Source organism: Sander vitreus, chromosome 23, assembly GCF_031162955.1.
Source record: "Sander vitreus isolate 19-12246 chromosome 23, sanVit1, whole genome shotgun sequence".
NCBI classification, from domain to species: domain Eukaryota; kingdom Metazoa; phylum Chordata; class Actinopteri; order Perciformes; family Percidae; genus Sander; species Sander vitreus.
Window position 1 is genome coordinate 13,748,400 of NC_135877.1, and position 20,000 is coordinate 13,768,399.

Below are 20,000 nucleotides of genomic sequence, written 5' to 3' on the forward strand. Positions count from 1 at the left end.
GGTGGGCGGCCTTAAGCCTTAATACATACCTTTTTTGCATAGACTACTAAACTATTCAAATAGCCTAATAATTATTGGCATGATTTTATAAATCATGTTTTAATGTGCATATAATGCATATATGCGGCACAATAGATCTATAGGATGAACTGTATCTGTGGATGGCTACCTTAGCAGTAGGGATTTATATTTGCTAATAATATGTTGGAGTCATGTTAAGACTTTTTACATTTTACTTTTTTTTTTTTATTAACAATAATTTGGAGGCCCCCCTGCATTGACTCTGAGGACCCCCTAGGGGTCCCAGACCCCCTGTTATATACTGATTATTGCTCAAGGACATACCAGTGTAGCCTCTAAGACCATACATAAGGTGTTAACAGGTTCACTAGGAAAATCAACCTCTTAAAGCTCTATCAGCCATCAGATTATGTGCTTACAGTAAACCACAACCTCTCCCTGGAGCTCTTTCTCGATCTTAACGAGAGCGGTACTTAAAAGCACCTTGTGAAATAAAAAAAATACTATATATGCTCATATGCGCATATTTCAAGTTAATCTTAGCAAGATATATTTCTGCTCTTTTTTTCCTCTTTTAGAATAAAAAGAAATAAAGCATCACACTGAGGGACAGAAAGACAGACAGGCACAAAAGACCTTAAGAACATGTTTTATGTTTCATCAAAGATAAGTTCACTTTGGGTAGCGGACAAACGGAGTGAAAAGACAATGGGTGGGAGACGTCTTGGGCGAGAGACTGCCTTTTAAAAACGGAAAAGTCCAACTCCAGTTGAAAAGAACAGTGGCTGTGTAGAAGCGTCTGACTTGACAATTACATGAGTGGTGTGAACGGCACTGCGCCTCCACTGATAACCCGTCGGATTCTATTAAAACTCCAGCACTCCAAAAGAATGCTTAAACTGAGGAAATTATCACACAGGCATGCAGAAGCACACTCTCTCTCTCTCTTCTTCTTCTAGTCTCTCTCTCTCTCTCACACACACATTTTTTCTCTCTCTCTCAAACTGTTGCAATGTGTGTGCTTTAAGGATATAGAGACAAAGTGGAGGGAGAACAGAAACTGGATTTACGCTGAAAATATACTGTAGGTTACAGACAAAGAATGAAACAAAGAGTGGATATCACTGTATGTGTATGTGTGTGTGTGTGTGTGTGTGTGTGTGTGTGTGTGTGTGTGTGTGCTCAGTCTCATATGCATAGCCACTGCAGTGCTGCTATCTGTACGTAGTCCCAAAGGCTGCTAAAGGCCCTTGGTTAGCCTTGGGGCCACAAGCAAAAGCTTCATAGCGCATAGGAGGAAAAGAAGTACAAGAAGTTAGTACTTTAGGAGCATGCAGGCAGTGACAACCACAAGGACTCTCCGCTGTGACAGTTCAGTAAGACCCACCACTCACATTGCTGCTCATATATTACAGATAGAAAGCAGGGGTTACATTCTTGCCCTCTCTCCCCTCCTCCTACCTCTTCCCCTCATTTGTCCTGTCTCCCTCCCTATGCAAAACAGAAATTAAATTACAGGAAACAGAAGCTGAAGGGAAAAACACATCACATCATGCATCTCCCTCCCTCGCTTACCTCTCTCTCTCGCCACCTTTTTTTTTTCTCTTTTTGTTTTGATCGCCGTTCCAAATGAGGGATCCCTCATACACTTGTCCTGCGGCGTGGAATCACGTCAACGCTTCTCTCCTTCTCCCTCTCTCTCAAGAAAACGATTCATTTTTCTATTACGGCGATGAGTATGTGAAATGAGCTATATAATCAATAGCATAGGTTTGTAAACAGCAGCCGCACTCGAGGGAAAATGTGTTTTCTTTTAGAAAATAATACGCTGCCCGTGTATGTGGTACGGAAAGCTCATCTGACAATGTTTACAAGGGCAATTTACAGGAAATAAAGACACAGGCTGCCCAAAATGAAGGTAGCTTTTATAATACAGCAGGATGAACAAGCAGAGATATGGAGGACAACAATATCAAGATGTGGATACAGCAAAGAGGTGTTTACTTACCATTTGTTTTTTTAAAATGAGCTTAATCTGTAAATTGAATTTGCATTATGTAGATAAAGCTTTGACGTCTATGAAAAAACTGTTAAATGTACTGTGTGTGGAGGGTGTCAGTGTTGACACAGTCAAGATGGTTCTATGAATTACTGCTCACACACTCACAGCCCTGACATTTTGTCACAGAACCAAGCAAGACCTGTCGATTACAGCAAATAGGTTCTCCTCTGTGTCTCTGAATGATAGAACAGGAACGTGTGAACGTAAAATGAGACCTGTCTTCATGTAAAAATGGCTCCTATCAGTGAGCATGTGCTCGCAAGGTCAAACAGTTAAAATGTTCAATGTTTGTTTGTTACTGTGGTGCACGTTTATCCAACTCAATGTTAAAATGTATGAAACAGTTTGACAAGATAAAATAAGATGGTAAAGTTCACAGCAGCTGCCATACATCAATGCGTATGTTTGTGGAAAGACTTACATAGAGTTGAGCACGGAGTCTCTCATCCTCAGTGGCGATCCTCTCTCTTATTACAGCCTGCTGGATGCTCTCCTGGGCCATAGCACGCTCCACAGACAGGATCCTGGACACTTCATCCTGTACCTTGGACTGCGCATCATCCTGAGCCTGGGCTTCTGCTCGGGCCTTCTCCGCCTCAACCCTGTGGGAATCACCATTTTACATATTTAAAACACTGTTTAACCCATTTCAAAATGTTATAAATTCATGATGTACAGCAACACTGTTCCTATTGTAACTTCACTGTCCTCAAAGAATAATAATAATGCACCTCATTGTACAGGCCTACAGTATATACTATACTACTCACTATTCTTTCCCCTACAGCCATCTCTATAATGCATGACTTGCTTCTCAAATGTAAAAAACTATGCTGCCCCCAGTATGTTGCAATGTGTACTGTCCTGAGACCAAGGTACCTTTGTTTTGCCTTAGTACAACATGTCTGTACATATGCTGAACCATAAGCTCACCTTTTCAGGTTTCTTAATTTCAAACTAAAAAACAAGCTACAGTACTTTGAAACTAAACACACTGAAAAAAAAACATACAGGTATCTACTGCTAAATATTTTAAAACCTAAATCACATCAAATGATCATACTGTTAAGCACAGATAGTAATAGGCTTCAGGGAAATATGATAGTAAGCGTTGTGAGAGCAGCAGAAGTGTTTTGGGTAACTTCCCGAGTATCTTTGGTGTTTATAGCAGCACCCACATTCATATGCCTCCATGCTGCTATGTTGCAGTGTCTCCCAAAAAAATTAAAAAGGTCACAAATGCAATTGCTGTGCCAATGAAGCATAGCTATAGGCCAAAGTACTTGTATATAGATTTTCATACACATGCCATGCATGACATGCCATGTCCGTGCTATTCCACAGTTTACAAAGAGGGGGCAACATTGAGAAGCAACAACAACAAACCCTGATGTACCACAGTCGGTTGACACCTGTCGGACAGTACAAATCAAGTTATATAATTTACAAATAATTTACATTTAAAATGGATTTGACTATCAATAATAGAGGACAGAAAGCTACCGTTTTCCCCAAACAAGAATCCTCAATCCAATAAAGCAATGATATAGACAGAGGCAGTACACTCTCTGCAGACACAAGACCACCATTTGAACCCTGTCACTAGGTTCTCATAGTTGCCTAGCAACACACTCCCTACTCGGCGACAGTGTGCTTGATTGGAGAAGAGAAGGAACGTCCCTGAAACCCTGAAAGTCTTCCTCTGCTAGGAATCAAACAGTGGTGGCAAGGTAAAATAAACACAGAAGAGACGGAGCGAGTGCCTGGGTGAATTATGACAGACGGCAAGGGTCTTAATAAACTTCTGTCGAAGAGAGAGCACTGAGAGACAGCCTTGATGAGAAGGAGGCTGCCTGAGAGTGATAGTGACTTGTTTTGTGATACAATTCACAGATAGGGAAAGGGTTCAATATGGAATTCTTTCACATTCAAATGAACCATCTATGATCCATCAGTTGTTAGAGGTCTAATTGATCAAGTTTTGTATGATGCCTATAGTGCACACACAGTTAAACCACAATAGTTGTTTTTAAATAGTGAAGTATTGGAATTACATTTATTTTCAAAGTTGTGCTTTAAAAGGTGGTCATCATTTTATTTTATTCATAAATTAAGTTAAATGCATGACTAATGTACAGCCTCAGCAGGTTTGTGCATTGCTCATTATGATGGCAAGTGCACAATCCTGGTTGTCAAGTGTGTGGTAATAGGCATTTGGCTTTTCCTCTTCTTGGCTCTGTTTTTCTTGCTCTTCTCTGATTTTACAAGCACCCAATGATCTGTCAATGCAGAGGGGTTTTCATCTTTTATTCTATTTAAAAAAATCTCATTCATCTCTTTACTCACCTGTGAATATACCCAAAATCTAGACAGTGAGGAATCGTGATGGACGGACTAGACTAGTCTGACTGATCACCATTCCATGCCTATGGCTTTAAGCAGATGATGGGTAGGTCTAATAAAAATATGTTCAACTTAACACTCAAATATGTCTTAAAGCTGCCATTTGCCCTGCAACACCACTTAATGTCAGAGAGCAGGGGAGAGTAAGATGAGATGGGGGAGACAGAGAAAAAGAGAGAGAGGAAGGAGCGAGAGTGAGTGGTGGCGACATGACATGTTTGGCCCTGAGGAAGTGAAGCAAAGAGAGTGAGGCAGAGAGTGGGAGAAGGAGATGGAGGGAGACGGAGAGAGACCAGCCATGTCCAGTCTCACAGTCCACTGGGCTGCACACGTCAGCACACTCCATCCATCATCGGTGTCCAACTCACGCATACACACAGAACACACAGGGAGCCTCCTAATGGCCTTTTATATTCACCATTTCCCCACAATCAACGCCTGCCTGCACTGCTAATGCACCTAAGCTACCTTTACTCAAGAAGCGTTATCTGTTGCTATTGCTACTACTATACCAGAGAAGTGACGGCATACAAGATTTTTAGAAATTGACTTTGGTGGTACACATGTGGGCCAGCATTAGCAGTCAGTTGACTTTTTGTAGCATATATTTGGGACCGTTGTGTAAAATGTACAGTATATTTACATTTAGCTGACGCTTTTATCCAAAGCGACTTACAATTGCTATATATCAGAGGTAACACGCCTCTGGAGCAACTAGGGCTTAAGTGTCTTGCTCAGGGACACATTGGTTGATGTATCTCCCACACCAAAGGCATGTGTCAGAAAAACACACATGACAGAAAGTAAAGCAGGACTGAACCAGGCAAAGTCAAACCATACTAATAAAAAGGTATAGGCCTACTCACTGGGGGAGGTCTTTTTGCCAAATTAAGAAAGAGAAAAATACTAAAACACCATGACCTCAAGGATTCAAATAAATGGTTAAAAAAAACTTTTAGCTTTAAAGCTTTAAATTATTAGCTTTACTATATTACCTAAAAGTAAACCGAAACACGTCAAGTGTTTCGACCAAAAGCTACAACCTGGACAAGTGAAAGAAGGAGGCCAAGAAAATAGACAGCCTTGCAAAAAAAGTCCCTTGACTGACTTCCTCACAAGTGCTAACCCAAGCAAAGACTGCTATCACTAGCTGGATGCTATCTGTCTGCTTCACCTCTATTGCTTTCCAGTCATTATTGCCCTGTCCCTGGTATATTGGACGCATTTTTCATTCGACTGTAGAAGATTGGCACTGGGTAGGAAAGGGGGGCTTTTTTGGTGGAAATGGAGTCAGACAGAGGAGGAAAAAGACAGCACCTATGAAGGGGAATGAAAATAAAAAAATAATGTTTTCGGAGGATAAGTGTTTGATCTGGTACTGGATAGAGAACGAGGATAATCTTGGCCCAGTAACCTGTGTGTTGATGGCTCAGTGGATCAAGCCTTGAAAACAGAAAGATAGAAAGACAGAACCAGTGAGAGGTCAAGTGGGTTGGGCTATGTGGGTCTTTCCAGTAAAGTAACTCAATATTTTCAGGAGATGACCCTGAACAGAAATACTTTGGAATATTTCAGTTATTTTAGGACACTATTTTTTAAAACTGACAGAGATTAGATCTGTAGCAGGTTATATGAAAAATTCATGGGTTGAGAAGCCGAGATGCTGCAACTTAAAGTGAAGAGAGTACAGTCAGGGCAAGCTTTACGAGTGTGTATATGTGTGTGTGGCATATATACACTGTCCAATAACAAAGGTAAATGCAAACATGGTCAAAATGATGGCCGGTGAAAACTGCAACAGCCGGTTTAAAGACATGAAGCCTTCATCACCTACCACTCCACAGAAAATAAGTTCAAATATCATTACTCTTGAATAAATATCACAACAAAATAAATTACAAATTCATGTCTTATCTACCTTTCCCCTCTTTACCTTTGCTCGCTCCCCTCAGCTCTTCACCCATTAATGTGTCCTGTTGTCTACCTGTCATCAACACAAGATGTGTCTTAATACAGTGTGCCTGGCAGGATGGATTCTGACAGACCTGCAGAACAGTGCAGACGCGACCCAAATGCCTTGAAACGAAGGCATTTAAAGGCCCAATGTAATATTGATGTTAGGAATAATGTCGCTGAATGCTGCTTATGAATATTTCATGGAGCTTAGCACTCTCCCTGACACACATGTGCTGTGCTCACACATAAACACATGGCTGTGGGTGCTATGAAATGCTGGGAAGAGTTATAATTAGGGCTGGGTACCATTCACATTTTAACCGGTACCTAAAATTCGGTGGCTGTACCCAACGCTACCTTTTATAATAACAAAAACATTTATTTCAGTGAAAAAACATAAGTCCAAACGTCTCAATTTCAACTTTTTATTTATTCAGAAATTTTACACACTAGACAAAATAAATCCCCTCCCTACCTCCCTCCCCCTCTTTTGTTTTTGTAACTTTGATCTTGGATTTGTGTTATTCTATTTTAGCCTGTTTTTATTTACTATCTCGTTGATGACTTTAATGTTGTATGTAAAGCACTTTAAATTGCCTTGTTCCTAAAATGTGCTATAGGAATAAAGTTGCCTTGCCTTGCCTTACAACCTCCAGCCTGTCAGTCTGTCACCAGGGCATAGAAAATGCTGTTGTGCCTGTCTCAGAGGAAGTGTAAACGTGACTGCTTTAGGGTCGACATTATATTGTATTGCAGCGAACGCCGTCCTAGTGTTTTGAAAAGTGTAACCACAATTGTGACCGCTTTATTGGCATTGCCGTTTCTCACTGTGACTTGAACAAGCTGCAGAGGCGACGTAGTCTCGCTCTATCTGCACCGAAGCTCTGCGCTTACATGCTCTCAGGTACCAAAATTTGGGACGATAGCTTTAACGTGAATTGTTACTCGGTAATACCGAGGTAATCCGGTCAGTACCCTTAAAAGTACAGAGTTCGGTACCCAACCCTATTTAAGTGTATGGAAAACAACGGACAGTGCAGCGAGACGATTAATTTAGAAGAGCCCTTACTCCGCAAAAGTAAAAAAAAAAAAAAAAAGGTGCTATGAAGAGATAACTATAGCAGGGTTCTTAGTGCCACAAACAAGTACACACTGACATAATATTAGAAATAACTTTACGTTTGTATTGAACTCCCTTTGACTGATTTCATCTGTTCTGTATAAGACCAGCTCGAGTAATAGACAAACCACAGACAGCAGATTTGCCAGGAAATTGGAGTCAATAACCATAACTGTTCTACTGAATAGGTCTGCAGCAGTCTACAGCACTGAAAAAAGCTGATAACTTAATTTCAAAACAGTGTATTTACAGTTCAATAACTGTTATTCTTACACTTAAAATGGCCTTATACACTGGGGACGGGAGCACTCTTATAACAATATGACTAGGCTTACGAAAGGCAAGAACTATCCATTGGAAGAAATTGCTTTGTTGGGAATTAAAACTACTCATGCAGGTAGTGAAACTCTAACATGGTCACATCACGCACATATACAGATATATCAAGAAAGAAAAGCAGCACACAAAAAAAGTATGAGGTGTGAAATGAAGCTTGGGGTCTTGAGTGTTGCATGTATGTGCAGGTACGGCTGTAATTTAAAAAGATTTATATATACCTCATACTTATATATATATATATATATATATATATATATATATATATATATATATAACAGAAATGTAGTATATATGGTATTCTATATGGTTACTATGGTATTGATAGGTGGTTGTATGTTTTGTACGGTTGCTAAGGTGGTACTAGATGGGCAGTAGGTGGTTGCTAGGGATTATCAGATGGTTAGTGGGGCATTATTAGGGGATCACTTGCTGATCACTATGATGTTTTCTATGGTTACTAGAGTATTTCTTAGGGGTGGGGGGAAAAACGATACAGCATAGTATCGCGATATTTTCCGTGGCAATACTGATTGATACTCAGACGCCAAGTATCAATCTTTTATTATATAAATTGCGATTTATGAGAATTTAACTTTTGGTACTAGAATAATAAAATTGTTTTTTCAGTCCACTAAATGGTGCAGTTGAGTTTTCTGGTGAGGTCAGCAGGGGTGACCATCAGCATAAAATATACAAAGTTTTACTTTGGGGACATAATTTGAAGTTGGGGAAAAAATGTAATAAATTGCAATATATCACAGAATATTGCAATACGTTTAAAATCACAATAATATCGTGCCGTGAGATAAGTTTCATGATAGCATGGTATCGTGGGGCCTCTGGTGATACCCACCCCTAGTATTTCTAGGGGATAGCTTGGAATGGTTGGATTCACAGTAGCTGCTAGGTCCTTTGTAATTGTACCGTGTGTTTTCTGGTTTTATGCCTGTAAACTTGTTTTTGAAAAGTGCTATGTGAATAAAGAACATTAGTATGATTATTGTTATGAGTATACATAATGTTAGTGTTATTATGATTATCATATTGTCATTATTACTAAGGATCTGGGTCAGAGTGTGTAAAGTCGCTAACGTTATGCTTTTGCAGTAGTTACAGTAAGAATACCATGAAGAAATAGTAAATGCAAGTGCAGTCAGAGAATGCTAGCAATGTTGCTGATTCAGACACAATTTAAAAGGAAGAATCACAACTCCCCAGACACAATCCTGGCTTAATCAGGTTGGATTCTTGCTTGATATCAGACAGAATTGTCAACTTGAGTTTACTCGGTTGGGTGGGCAGATTCAAAGGTCTGGACCCAGGCAAGTTGGATTCAGAAACTTTTTATTTTTTTAATAACCTCGCAACTTTTTAACTCTGTTCAAATGAGTTGTAGGTTTGTGTATGTATTTATGTGTAAACAAAAATAAAATATAAAAGTAAACACAATGTAAAAAGGCTGGACTATCTGTCTGCATCTGAGCTGGGGGAAATAAGGAATTTAACAGGCTGGCTGGTTAATGGGAAGACAGAAGCTCTGGGAGAAGGTCAGTGTTCTCACTCAAAAGTCTGACACACAATTATATTGCCAACACAAGCTGCTTGACTTTATGCTGAAATAATGGGCAGACATTTCACAACAACAACAAGAACTAACCTTTAAGCGTTAGAGTTGGACACTCAAAAACATGCATTCCATGCACAGGAGGAGATATTGAGAGAGAGAGACTGGGAGGTAGGAAGAATACATGAAAAAGAAGGAAGAAAATGGAATGAGAATTGATTGAGAAACAGACGAAGGTTGAGATGGCTGGAGATATACAGGAAATATGGAGAAATAGAAAGGAAGGGAGGATAAGGGAGGAATAAAAAGACAAGACAGGGAAGGAAAGGTGAAGGAAATCCTGAGAGAATAACCCAGAGAGGAGGAACTGGATCGAGTAGTGACACAGGATGAGTTAGGTTGAGGGAGGAGAGACAGGATGGTGTAAGAGTTCTCACCCCCTCATTCCTCCTTCTCTCTCATCCTTTTCTCTGAGTCGTTCTGCTCTGATGCCTCACAGAGGCAGAGGCAAATCTGCTCCCTGCAGCCGCTCCTTGCTACAAATGAGTTTAAGCTGTACCCAAATGAACTCCTCACAGAGCTTTTACTTCACTCCTACCAGAGCAAAACATGCAAAGCCAGATCTCTGGAGTTAATTTATGGTCCTGAAGCCAAACAAAAGAAATACTGCCAAAATCTAAACACCACTGTTGCTCACAATTCACTTGTTCTGTGTACCCTACACAACAATATTACATAGGATAGAATGGATGAATTATACTGAGTGTGGAAATAATTAGATTTTACAAAAAGGCAAATTGAATGTGTTTGTGTGCCTTATGGAGGTCTAATGTCTTTTAACAAGACATTTTTAGCCCTACTTTGGCAGTTACCTCCCATTCTATTGTGAAATAGCATGCAATAAATGAATTATTTATGCTTTTGGGGTTGAACATGACCTTGAGATTTTGGCCTCATGTATTTTAAGTGTTTGTAGGTGTGTGTCTTTTCCCAAGTTCACATATTCTTCCATTTCCTTCTGTTCAAGCTGTGCAGCAGGTTCAATGCAGGGTTCTATAACTAGTAAGGGACTGTGCAGTCTTGTTAGCTGAGCTTTGATGCGCTTACACACACACAAAATATTTTACCTTTTACTTCAATCTTACAATGACAGCCATCTAGTTTCCTTACCAAGTCTCCCAACACAGCAAAGACCACAATCACTGTGCCTTGTGTTTTCCTTCAACAACCGAAAACTCACAGTAATTACTGCCTGTACTGTGGGAAGGTGAAATACCATTGCAATTTAATTATTGTTGACAGCCCAGATAAGAAAAAAGGCACTGTGTTTCTCTCATCCATTTCAATTAAAAGTGAGCAACAGTCACTTTTATCTGCAATAACTACAAATTAATCGCAAAGTTCAACTGTGGTGGCATAAAAAAAAGACGTGGAAGACATTTTCAGTCCTAAAGGATGGTGGTGTGTTAGCATGAGCAGAACGTTTTATGTTTAGTCTCTGTGTCGTGCTTATGTACAGCTTAAAAATACAAATGTATAGGGCTGACCCTGACTCCGCTCATATTGACAGTAGGGTTGGACGGTAATACGGTATACCACGGGGTCTAAAAATAGCAACGGTATCAGTTTCAATCCGTCATTAAAAAAAATGCAATGCACTTATATAGGAGACAAGGGTTAAATATTAAATTGTGGTGACCCACAAGTAAGACTGAAAGAGACATTCACCAAGGTACTGTAACTTTAAGGGAGAGGTGTTATGATATACGAGTTCCGGGTTAACGGCTGAATTATGTCAAACGGAGAAAATGCTGTTGCTGCGGCGGCGCGGCTAATGTCGGTGTTATCTACGCGGCCACCATCAAGTTACCGGACTTTTGGCAGCACAACCCACGGCCGTGGTTTTAGCACATCGAGGCCCAGTTCCAGCTGAGAGGAATAACACAGGACGTTACAAAGTATTTCCACGTGGTATCGGCCTTAGATGCCTCAACAACAGCCAGGGCTATGGCGCTGTTAGAGGCTCCTCCGGCTAATGGCGAGTACGACGCACTCAAAACATTCCTGTTGGAACTCTTTGAACTGTCGGAGCTGGAGAAAGCAGACCGCCTGCTGTCCCTGAACGGCCTTGGCGACAGCAAGCCGTCCGAGTTAATGAAGAGGATGCTGGCTGTGCTGGGCTCGGTGGATCCCTCATTGTCTTCGCCCACATTTTCCTGCGACAGCTTCCAGCACCAGTGCGCACCACAGTGGCCTGCTCCCCCCTCTCTTCCTCCAGAGACTATAATCGGGCGCTGGCTGTGGAGGCAGACAGGATTTTCCTCGCCAACCGGCAGCAGTTTGTCCACGCGCTGCTGCCCCCCCCAGCACACGTCTGCCCCGCTTGCACTCCACAAAATACAATTTCTGTAATTATGTGTGGTTGTCATCACGTGACAGTGTGGAGGAGAAAGTAGTTTTTTGTAAGTTGTTATGTTATTGTTTCAGTATTAGTGTTTGGTATTCAGTTTCTGAACGGTGCACAAGCCAACAGTTTGGTGACGCCTTCTGATCCTTACGTCATCATTTTTAATTAGTCACGGTAATACCGTGGTAAAATAGGGAGGAGGTTTGACGGTATGAAAATGTGGATACCGCCCAACCCTAATTGACAGGGATTTAGAAATTTGAATAAGGTGATAAAGTGCCTAAACCTATAGCTTCCAGCATCCATGTAGCTTACTTCACTGATATAATAAATCACTAATACTCAATTAATTCACTAATATATAAGTACAAATCAAGCAGTTGTAACGGCGTGTCTACACAGGAGGCGTTTCAGGCACGTCGTCGGTCTCACGAGTGTCCGACAAAACAGATGTGCTTCTACTTTAAACAATTTAGCTGTCTATACAAGCTGCGTATCGGCTCGCGTTTTAAGTGCTTCAAGAGAATAGGGGGGTGGTGAAAATCTGGGCAGTAGTCTGTTCTGCCAAGCCAGAAAGAAATGAGGCTGCAGTAACACTTGCCTTTCCAAAGCCGATTTTATAATCGGATTACATTCTGAAGCATTATGTGCCTATGTTTTAACCAGAGTAGAATGTGTAGCGCTAAGCCCCACCCTGAAGGCACGAATTGTGATCAGATGCAGGCTAGTCTCAAACACAATCTAAACAAACTGTTTACGTCAGTTCTCGCCACTTAAATAAAGCTTTAAGTAAATGTTTCAGTGTTTTCTATTCATCATCAATACATTTTGATTTATTTTATAATATGTATTGATTCTGGACAAAACCCACCAGTGAGCCGCACCTTTTAAGCTCTCCTTAAATCCTAGAATGCAGCTGTCTTATGTATTACTGCCTGCCAAACTGCCATTAGCTAGGAAAAAAAGACACACATGCACAAATACACACTCACACAAACAGATCAAAAATAATGTGACGAAATGAGCAAAAAAGAAAAACAGCACAAGGCCACATTAAAAACTGATATTAATATGCATCTACACATAAAAACATTCATATACACAAGTGCTGGCTAACTGATGAGTGCTTATTCACCATTTTATGTTCGGTTTAGTCTTCTTAAGTGAAAATGCAGCCCATGCCAAGCACAAACAAAAATTGAGGGCTTGAGAGCCAACACAATTTCAAATAATTGCAGGGAGGGCATAATTTGAAGGCACTTACTGCTCTGAATAGACATCAATAAGTAAGCTGCTGGAAGCAGCTACATTAAAAAAAATAAATAAATAAATAACCAGAAAAAAAATCAATAGACAAATTATTTCTCAAAACCACCCGTTTATTTCTCTCTTGAATCAGCCTCAAAAACGCTAGGCTAACACTACCTCCTGGACATAGAAAGGTTGTATTTTTACCCCATACAGTACAAGAGTTTGGTTAGTGGCTAATCACAGTTGTTCATTCACCAGGGTCTGCTGGAGATCATCCTCGCCCATTAAAGAGGCAGCCCAACGCGATTATCAGACATTATGGCATGTTCAGCTGCTTCTTTAAGGTCAAAAACAAGAGAGGATAGGAAAGGAGGAAAGGTTCCTTACATGAACAGTGTGTTTCTTCATCAGGCAGGGTTAATGGATCACCCACTCAACACCCAGGAAATTACCTCAGGATAGCCATCCTTTCTCAGGCATGATTAATTGATCCAGAGAGAACCAGAGAAGAAGAGAAGAAGCAGAGATAGAGGGAGAAAAAAGTGCTGATGTGCTTCGGAAGAGAGGTAAATTGGAAACACAGTGGGGATCGAAAAGACTAGTGCTGACCTTTTTGACTATTAATGAAAGCGGAAAATGGTCACATCGGAAAATGTCTTTGGTTTCTAATGAAATCCCGGAACAGGAATTGACAATATGTGCAGTACCCTGATTCAATCTATCATGATCCGAAGAAGGAAGGTAGGGGAGAAAGGAGAAGAGAAGGGGAGAGAAACGCACACCCCACAAGGAACACCAGAGAGTCTGACTTTCAGCAAGCCAAGAAATCTTAATTTCAACTCCAAAAAAACTAATTAGAGCAATCAATTTACATCTGAAATAAAAACAAAAAAATGCCTCACAACACCAAAAGTTTTAAAACAAAAACAATTTGTGTGTGTGTGTGTGTGTGTGTGTGTATGTGTATGTGTATGTGTCTGTGTGTGTGTGTGTGTGTGTGTGTGTGTGTGTGTCTGTGTCTGTGTCTGTGTCTGTGTGTCTAACCAGGCTTGCAGCTCTTGCTCTGCCTTGGCCCTATCTTGCTCCAAGCCTTTATACAGCTCATCAGTGATCTTCCTCCTCAGGGCCTCTTCATCAACTGGGGACAAAAAGAGAAGGGAGACAGAAAGTTAGAGAGCTTTTTAAGTAAACAGCTGTTGTTTGCTAACAGGCATATTATGCTTGTTGGGACACTGAATAGAGTCATAATGTCTAAAAAGTAAAAAAAATAACATCAACAGGTGTTGATGTACAGGTGAAATCTGCATTAATCACAAAATGTGTTGTTCAAAATGAACAATTTAATTATAATAATTCATTAAGAAGTCTATGTTTTGCTTGAGCCGATTGGTCTGGGTTGTTACTGGAGCTGCAACGATTAGTGGATTAATCGCTTATTTGATCGACAGAAAAATTATCTGAGACTAATTTTAAAACAGTTAATTGTTTGAGTCATTCTTAAAGTAAAAATATCCATTTTAGGTCAGGTCTAGTCATTTAGGGGGATTTGCTGCTATTCTTTGTATTAAGTAATTTTTGACTGTTTTTTCATTGAGTTCTGATGTTTTATAGACCAAACAATGAATCTTTCCTTCTTTCTTTCTTTATATTTGCATATAAAATAAAAAACAAGAAATATACAATAGCATAAATAAAATGCACAGGTGGGATTAAAAAAAACAACAACCTAAGGGCTTGTAAAAGCAAGAAGAAAAGAAAAAAAACATATTACAGTAACATATTTACATTGCGTTTAGCCTATACACTGTATCATAACTAAATTTACATAGAGCTGTACTCCATCAACAGAAGTTAATATGTGTGTGTGTGTGTGTGTGTGTGTCAAAAGTAAGGCCCTTAGATATTAAAGTGTAACATCACAAATCCACAGAAACATGCATATATTGCCTAAACAGACAGAAAAAGTGGCTCACGCAACCTCAAATCACAGCACCGTGCCACTATATCTCCATATATTCATGTCAGGGATATCATAACATGTATGATTCCATGTCCCCAGCGGTCTATCTTGGCAGGTAATTAAGCATGAAAGTAAAGATGCCAGCCCGCGACCAGGCCAAAACGTGCTCTGAAGACAGAAGTGCCATGCGGTGTGCTGCGACACTGCAGTGATGGGGGGAGTGTCTGAGTGTGTCAAGATTACTCTCCCAATGCATTAGTTAAATAGGATAATCCCTATTGTCAGAGTCTATTACTACCTGGTAACATGTGGTAACAGCAGGCCAGTGGACACACACAAAACCCTAATTCAAGCTAAATCAGATCAACAATAAGACCTAAAATGCACAATGCCAATTATTTCATATCATCTTGGTGCTGCAGCTACAGTACTGTTAAAAACAGACAAAGGCAAAAGAACACCAATTCCTAAAGCAAAATTGCCTTACACTAATGTATACTTACAGTGCCTATTTTGTGATTTTACAGACAGTGTGGTGCTTTGGGGTTATTATAGTCCAAGATTTCATCTGCCCCTGTTAAAGTCCCACAATCGGTATTGCTTCTCATCTCAATCATGTTCTTTGATTTTAGTATCACAACTGGAAAGCTTTGTCAATAAATAAAAGTATTTAATCGGGATTAATCGCATTATTGTCCAAACTCACGATTATTCGCAAATTAAATCACAATTTTTTTTTATCTGTTCTAAATGTACTTTAAAAAGGGATATTTTTCAAGTTTTTAATGTTCAAATGGTATTTGAGACTCAATGTACTTCAGTGGTAAGACTTTTCTTTATCAATTTCTGCTCAGGTGGGGGGGGAGGGGTTTAGTTACAAATTTAAGTAATAAAGCCTGTTACTCAGAACGGGAAGTCTCTCTTTAGATTAAGTGTGTGTTTTATTTTTGATTTGGGATGCGGCCCTGCGTCTTCAGAGCGTACACTACATCCATGGCAGTCGCCGTCTTCCACTTGGCGTGCTAAGGAGTGGCCCGGCCCGAGGCCCAAATGACAGAATGTGAATGCGTTAATTGAACATAAAAGATTGGTTAAAAGGAATTTACGTTAACTCGTTATTACTGCATCAATTTTGACAGCCCTTCCATGGAATTGCGGATTCCAAATAAACTGTCAAACATTTCAGGAACACAAACATTTGAAACTCTAAACTAGTTGTTGGTCTGAATGTTCTTATTATCTAATCTTTCAAAACTTAAAAGTTAAATGAAATAGCTTTAAGATTTTAATTTTTTCCGTGGTTTAAGGTAAAAATAAATTAGTGATACTGGGGAACTGATGGGTAGTTAGCAAGAGATGGCTCCAGTTACTGCCACTGGCGTCATGGATACATAAAATCTCAGCTCATTAACAAGCATTTCTCCCTCCACCTTCTGTCATTTTAGTCTTCTTGTATCCTTCAGCAGCTTAGTCGCACCCACACTGTTCACAATTTGCTCTCAGAATACAGTTAACTTAATCCTTTCTCTGATTCCCAACGTCTACAGCCTTTTCTTCTCTGCAGCAAACAACACATAACACAGACTCACAGCGTGACAACTGTTTGGTTCAGTAAAGAGAATGAATAAGCAGCAGGTAGAGGGAGGCTTAGCATGACAGGGCTTCAGAAAAAACACGAGTGCAAACAGAGGCGGTGATTGACAGTTGACAACTTCTTGCTGCATAGTGTATCCTCAAAGACAGAGACTCCTGTCACCTCACTGCCCAGAGTGTGGAAAAATAATATCCATCATGTCTGACAGCCCTCAGAAGCAACATTGGTCCCACTGCAGGAGGAGTCTAATTACAACTCTGTTAAGAACTACGACAGTAAGACAACCTGTAGACCCATATGGATATCTGTCAGGTAACAAGTAATAATGCCATTTCATATAAGGTAAATGTGAAATCATCAGATGACATGCTTTGTCTTTGGTCTACAAAAATAATGTTGTGGCAGTTAAACGTCCAGAAATGCGTACTTTAACTATATGCGAGAGAACTGAGACTAGAGACGCAGCAATGTACTGTATATCATATTATACTGTATATCTAGACATCTAGATCATCATAATATTGTGATAAAGTCAACAAAGGAGACAACATATTCAGTCACCTTTGACTTGGCATTTGTAGATAACCTATATGGTTAAGACAGACAAAGTTAGGAACTAGTAGTTAAATATAGTGAAGCATTTAATAGTCCAAGTGCCAGATTTTTCCCTTATAAAGTTATTGGAATACAAACCAGAGCCAAATGAGAGTGAATATTGGACTTACATCTGTCATGTGGCCAGTCATTTTGTCAATATTGCAACCTTTTTAAGCATCTCTTCCAACTCACAACAAGGCTGTACTGAAACACAAGCTAATGCTGCCTCTTAGCATGATGAAACTTGTGCGTACGAGTAGCTAAAAACTACCAACTATACAGCAGTGCAGAATCTCTTTGATGAAAACCCCCACAATCACTTACTATTCCCTCAAAATATATGTGGAGTAGATGAATACACTGTGTACTGGACCCCAAACTCAAGTGGCCTTTTAAATCAGAGGTCAATTCCTGCCATATGAACATTTTCCATCAGGAAAGACTGGCATTTCTGTATCAACCGCCCTTTAGTATCTTACACTTACATTGAACATATATAGCCTTTAGCTATGCACTATGAAAAGTAAAATTCTAAATGTCCTCTAAGTTCAGACAAGCCTAAGCAACTCCTCATTTATCACCAAATCCTCTCCAGCCCTGCAGAGAGAGGCTTCAGATAGCTAGCAGGCCCGCAGGGTCAGTCAGAGAACAGGTTCTGATATGATAAACACTGTCTGGGGTCCTTGAGGGAGGCTGGTTAGGGTCAGAGACAATTCCAGATCGACAGAGCCAGTGTCAATCTTGAGTAGGACATGTAAATGTTAAAAAGATTAAAAACTCATCTTTTTAGACATGTCCCCCTCCTTTCCTTTTCCACCAATCACTAAACCCTGTGGAAAAACCCATAGCGGAGGAGAGGCGGTGGAGCACAGGCTATTGGCAGTGGAGATAATAGACAAAGGCAAATTGCGTTTCTCATCAGAAGTTTCATTAACCCCAGGACCCGAGTGGAGGGCATAATCTGTAACATTACCACTTCCTCACGTTTCTAGCTCGCGCTTAGTCGAGTCACCGCACACCTTTCACTATGTTCACATAGGAAAGGGGGAAAAAAGCGCCAAGAGCAAGCTTCCAGCCCTGACAAGAAAGTGCCATTTCTGATTTTCTCTTTTATTCACACTCCTTCCTGTTAATTCAATCTTGTGTTATGAAAAAGTACCTAACCGATCATTTCATAAGATAACATGAAATGTCAGTTTCAAAAGGAGGGTTTTTGTATTTCTCACACACACACACACACACACCCCCCTCATTTCCCCATTCTCTCTACTGCACCTGGGAGACATCTTTAAGCAGGCTATTAGTCCAGCGCAGTGTGTGGGCTCTGGCATATGAATATTTATAACACATTGGAGAAGGTGTAGGAGGTTCAACCTTGACTGTGGTGTAATCAGCACACAGACTAATCTTTGGCGCTACTCAAAATTTCCATCAGTGTTTCTTTACTAAAAAGAGTAAAAATGGAAATGGAAAGACAACTACATGTCCATCAACAGAAAAGGTAGGACATGCATCCATAACAAACCACTTAAAGAAGAGGAACTACATTAGTAGATTTGTAATCTTACATGAACACCCAACATACTCCACACCTGTCACAAAATGAAGTCTGATATTGTTGTGTTTATCTTTTAATCTGAAAACTAATTAGTGCAAACAATGGAAGGAATAATTTTATTTAACATGGAGAAAAATTAAACTCTGTGAAAGTGGCCCCAGAGCTTATAGAAAAACAGACTGACAAAGAAGTTTTTTTTGTGGAATATACAGGAATACATTCTATTAATTGTCCAAATGATGTTACTAATGTGCTCAAACAAAAAGGCAGGTGGTTCACACAAAATTCAGTGTCATATCACAAAAGAGGCCCTATGGCCAAATGCAAGTTCAACACACACACACACACACATACATACACACAACAACCACCTCCTTCCCCTAATGAGGCCTGGTGGTTTGTTGTGTGAAATTGCGGAGGTGTCGTTTTAATCACTGGAGTCAGTGTGGCATGGCATAAGTTGGCCTTTTTTAATTACCTTACTGATTGAGCACAGTCAAGGATGGGGAGGCCTGCCCACACCCTGGATACCGCCTTCTGAAGAACCAGCACCCACGCCCCATTCTGTACAGTGTAATGAACAGGTAACATTCAGATGTCCTCTGCCGGATATATCAAGAGATAAGGGACGTGCGCCCACACTAACGAGACAATAGGACTAAAAACTTTACTTTGAGTGAGTGAGTGAGTGAGTGAGTGAGTGAGTGAGTGAGAGAGAGAGAAATGAGAAGATATAGTGAGTTTGTCTGAGCCTTACAAACACAAGCTTTGAACCATATTATTAATAGTGACAGGAATGTCATATGACAAGAAATATGTAATTAAACTCAGTTTATAAGTACTTTTGCACTTTTCAATAAGGATTATAGAGATTCTCCTCATAATAGGACTTAACCTTTCAAAAAAGCTTCAACAAAACAATATTTATTTTAAGTTTCTGTTCCTAATCACTACTTTCTTTACTTCAGTAAGTTTAAAACAACCCTGACAAATTATCACATGATAAAGTTGATACGGTAAATGTGTTAGTTAACAGTCTACACATCCAGAAGACAGAGCAAAATTAGCAAATATTTGGAGTCGTATAGCTGGTCACCTGGTTAATGGTAGTCCGATATTCAATCTCCTTTTAGGTCAGTTTTTGGTCTAGCCTGACAAGCCAGACCCA

General features: G+C 40.0%; 1 protein-coding gene across 3 annotated transcripts in view; it reads right to left on the reverse strand.

Moving 5' to 3' along the window:
• chchd3a (coiled-coil-helix-coiled-coil-helix domain containing 3a) overlaps positions 1–20,000 on the reverse strand; it is a 71,895-nt gene that overhangs the window by 47,854 nt on the left and 4,041 nt on the right. For all 3 annotated transcript variants that reach the window (XM_078242619.1, XM_078242618.1, XM_078242617.1), the window contains 2 exons: positions 14,168–14,261; positions 2,505–2,685 (listed from right to left, as the gene is read on the reverse strand). In XM_078242619.1, the coding sequence (XP_078098745.1) occupies positions 2,505–2,685; positions 14,168–14,261 (275 nt within the window). The remainder of the gene's footprint in view (positions 1–2,504; positions 2,686–14,167; positions 14,262–20,000) is intronic.